The 4,045-nt window shown below is 46.5% G+C and overlaps 1 protein-coding gene across 6 annotated transcripts in view; it reads right to left on the bottom strand.

Moving 5' to 3' along the window:
• ARHGAP6 (Rho GTPase activating protein 6) overlaps positions 1-4,045 on the bottom strand; it is a 575,699-nt gene that overhangs the window by 39,953 nt on the left and 531,701 nt on the right. For all 6 annotated transcript variants that reach the window (XM_025202549.1, XM_025202547.1, XM_025202545.1 and 3 more), the window contains exon 5: positions 2,287-2,482. In XM_025202549.1, coding sequence (XP_025058334.1) covers positions 2,287-2,482 — 196 coding nt within the window. The remainder of the gene's footprint in view (positions 1-2,286; positions 2,483-4,045) is intronic.

Below are 4,045 nucleotides of genomic sequence, written 5' to 3'. Positions count from 1 at the left end.
CAGCCCCTCACAGCCTGCACGAGGTTGCCCTGAGCAGGCACAGGTACCACACGGGCTGCGAGTGGCTGCAGCACAGGCTGCTGGCCACAGGGGGGGTGAGGGACTGCCTGGGCCCCACGCTGACTCCGGGCTTGCCTGTCAGGGCTGCGCCGCGACAGCAGCAGCTGTGGCTCCCCCGCTTGCTGCGCCAGGCAGTGTTTGCTGCTGTTGCCCACCTGAAGCTCCCACAATGGGCAGCCTAAAGGCAGCGGTGGCAGCCTCACGTTACATGGCACGAGCTCTGGGAGGGCAGCAGCAGCAAATGCTGCCCAGTGCAGCAAGTGGGAGGGCTGCAGCTGCTGCCATTGCAGGGCAGCCCCAACAGGCGAGTCTGGAGCTGGCACAGGGCCCAGGCTGGCAGCAGCTGCTTGATGGGCGAGCCTGGAGCCAGCGCAGGACCTAGGCTGGAGGCGGGGGTGGGTTACAACCTTCTGCTAAGTGCACCTCCCCCACCCCATGACCAGCGCCCCATGCTGCAGCTGCTCGCAGTCTGCGTGGGGCTGCCTGTGCCTGCTCAGGACAATCCCATGCAGCCTGCTCAGGCTGCAGCAGGGAGCATGGGCCATGGGATGGGGAAAGGGCCGTTTTTCCCTGCACTTCACAACAGCTCATTCCCTGCCCTCCCCCACCTTATCTGAGCTTCCAGTGCAGGCCAGCCATGTGGTTCCAGGCCAGAAGCCCCTGCTGGGGTTTCTGGATGAGGGGGCGGGGCCGGGTGGGCCCTGCTGTTGCAGAAGCCTGCCAAGGATTCCCCTGGGTCCTGTCATTTTTTACAGGAACCAAGGACAGATTAAAAAAAATTCTGAAAATTAAAATTTAGGGGCCCTATGGGCCGGACAGAATGGCCTCATGGGCCAGATATGGCCCACAGGTCGTATTTTGCCCACCACTGATCTAGAAGGTAGCCTGAGCTGAGTAAGCAAATTCAGATTTTAGTAAAAGGTTGTGAAGAATGCAACAATGACAAAAAAAAAAATTGTCTCTGGAGCCATGACTTTCTACAAAGATACCAGACAGACTTTGGCAGCAGGTAGCAATGGATTTATTTTTCTGGAAAGGGGATACATACGTTCTTGTAGTTGACTATTTTTTCCAGGCACACTGACTTGGCTTTACTTCCACAAACTGAATCAGCAAAGGTCATCCAAAATCTGAAATGTATATCCTGCAAGGCACATTCTGATGTCCTAATATTGGACAATGGACCTCATTTTACCTCCGAGTTACTCCTACAGTTTGCAGGGCACTTTGATTTCAGCATTGCACTAGCAGTCCTCACTATCCTCAGAGCAACAGAGAAGAGAAGAGTACAGATTCTGAAACAGCTTCTACATAAATCCAGAGATCCATATCTTATAGTCCTGACAAACGGATCTATACCAATGGCATCAGGACTCTCTCCAAATGAACTGCTTATTGGACAACAACTTAGGATGCTATTCTCTATGGCACCAATACAATTTAACCTTAGATGGCCCAACCTACAGGAATTTAAGAAATGAGATACTGAACTAAAACTTCAACAGCAAAAAACCCTTCAATATTAGGAATAGAGTAAAACTACTACCAGAGCTGCTACTAGGGGACAAAAGTTTGGCTCAAAAGATCCCATGTGTTTGGAAAAGTCCAAAATATGGCAAACGCTCCTAGATCCTACCTACTGGAGACTACAGAAGGCCTTTTCTGGAGGAATATGGTTCATCTTCAATATAATTTACCTTAACTTAAAGAGGATCAATCACTGAAACGGACAGGGTCAGAACATGAAAATGAACCTCCTCAAGGAAATCTACAGGATGACTCAGTTAGAGATGGCAGCTCTAAAGGTTTGGAAGACTGAGCAGACCTCCAGAGAGAACTGACCTTTAAATATCCATTTATAGTTTTAGGTGCATATGTTAGTTAGTTGGTATAGCAGTATAAATAGTTTTAAGAGTTAGTTTGTTGTTAACATTTATACTGAGTTGTAATCTTATCTTGCTTCTTATAAAGAAAGAGATGGGGATAAATCAGAGCCCTGGTCTTTGAGATTTATTAGACAGGACCAGAGAGGGCTGTATGAAGGAAGCAGAATAAAGAATGGACAGTCCTTAAGAGGAGGCATATTACAATGCATGCAGGACATTTGCCTAGGTCTCTGTTTGATTCACATCACAAAGATATATAAGATCCTGTACAGGCACGATATGTTTATATACATGCATGCTAACCCAAAAATATCCCCTAAAAAAATAGATGTAAACTTACCATGTTTTTCCAAATGCTGGCAACAGCTGTCGACAAGACGAGGAACCTGTCTATAAATGGGATTTAGACTTAGTTTCTTATCCCGGGCCTTTTCTTTCTTGCTCTGAGCCTCTGCTGGTAAAGAAAGCTGTAGAGCTTCTAGCAGTCTGGATTGACTGTCATCAAGATCTGTAATAGAGTCCACAGACATTGCGCCCTGTAAAGTACACACACACACACACACACACACACACACACACATGTACAATCAGTATGGATGGAAAAAACTAAGTAGCTCCCTCCCAAGAGACTATATCTAATGAACTCCTTTGACCACTGAAAACTACATATGAAATAATAAAATCTATTCAAATTGCACCTGATCATCCACATTATTTTTTTTTTTTCCACTGAAGTCACTCTATGGGGCTAAGTACAGACAGTCAAAAAGCCCAAGGCTGAATCAATTTAATCTTCGCAGGTTAGTCTAAGCCAGGGGTTTTCAACCTTTTTTGGTCGGTGTACCCCCAGCAGCCAGTTAAGAAGCAGGGAGTTCCCCCAGTGGCCAGTCGACATGAGGGGGGGGGGGGTAGCAGGGTTCCCTGGCGGCCGATTGAGATGATGGGGGAGGGGGCGGAGTTCCCCCACACTCGCATGGAGGCAAAACCAGAAGTGCCAGCAGCACATGCTGGCAAAAGCACCAGTGGCATGCAGCGTCAGTGAAAACAAAAGCGCCGGTGGTGCATGGCACCCAGTGGCACAAGTGGCGTAAAGTGCTGGTGGACCCGCCTTCTACTTCTCCATGCCGCTCCTGTGTACCCACTGGGGCCTTCCCAAGTACCCCCGGGTGACAATCCCTGGTCTAAGTTGTATAGACTGAATGGATGAGAAAGCAAGCATACATTCACTTTTGATTCCAGTAATACAGAATACAGCCACATGCCTGAAGCAGCCCAGATCAGAAGCAGGTGGTGCTACAGCACACCTCCCTGCTTGGCTGGAGCAGACAGCTTGAGCTAAAGCTAGCCTGTCCACCCTGCAAGGGTGGGCTTGCAAGGCGGGTGGGAGGGATGCATCCTGGAATGCGGGGGGGACTGTAAGTTAAACTTGAATCTGGAGGAGATCTGGGACAGAAGTTGAATAAACCGATTTAACCTAAATCAGTTAAGTCTGAAACAGCATCCATCCAGGTTTATCTTATACCAGTTTGGGCCATTTTGAAAGTGGTCTATGTACACTGAACTTCTGTTGTGTTATGGATTTCTGATCATCAGGGATCCTGACTTTCCCTAATAAAAACCTGCAAATTCTTTGATTAAAACCCCCAAATCTGTGATTAAAATGAAAGGCCACTATATATAGAGGTATCAGTTGAACACAATGTTTTATTGATATATTTACAGTTTTATAGTAATTTGGAAGCCTACCAGTGCCTCAAATCACTATAATAAAATAAATTCTAGATACCTATATTTTGGCATTTGATTTTGGGTTTTTCATTATGAAAAGTCAGAATCCATGCTGAGACCACTTTGTATACCCCAGAGAATTATGTGCAGAAAAATTCAAAATTATGCTAAATATATATTTTTTTAACAAGTTAAACTAAATATAACAATATATGAACAGTCTTTAGAAATATATGCAGGTACTTTGTGCCTAGGGACAGACATTACACATAAACCCGTTTAAATGATCAGAAACTTGTATAACACTTCAACAGAACAGCATAATGGATACTGGGGCAGTGCACTGTGTGTGCCCGCCCCTTTTAGGGCCT

This window comes from Alligator sinensis, unplaced genomic scaffold (genome assembly GCF_000455745.1).
Source record: "Alligator sinensis unplaced genomic scaffold, ASM45574v1 scaffold312_1, whole genome shotgun sequence".
Lineage (NCBI taxonomy): Eukaryota > Metazoa > Chordata > Crocodylia > Alligatoridae > Alligator > Alligator sinensis.
Note: the sequence above shows the minus strand (reverse complement) of the source record. Positions and strands in the feature narration are given on the sequence as shown.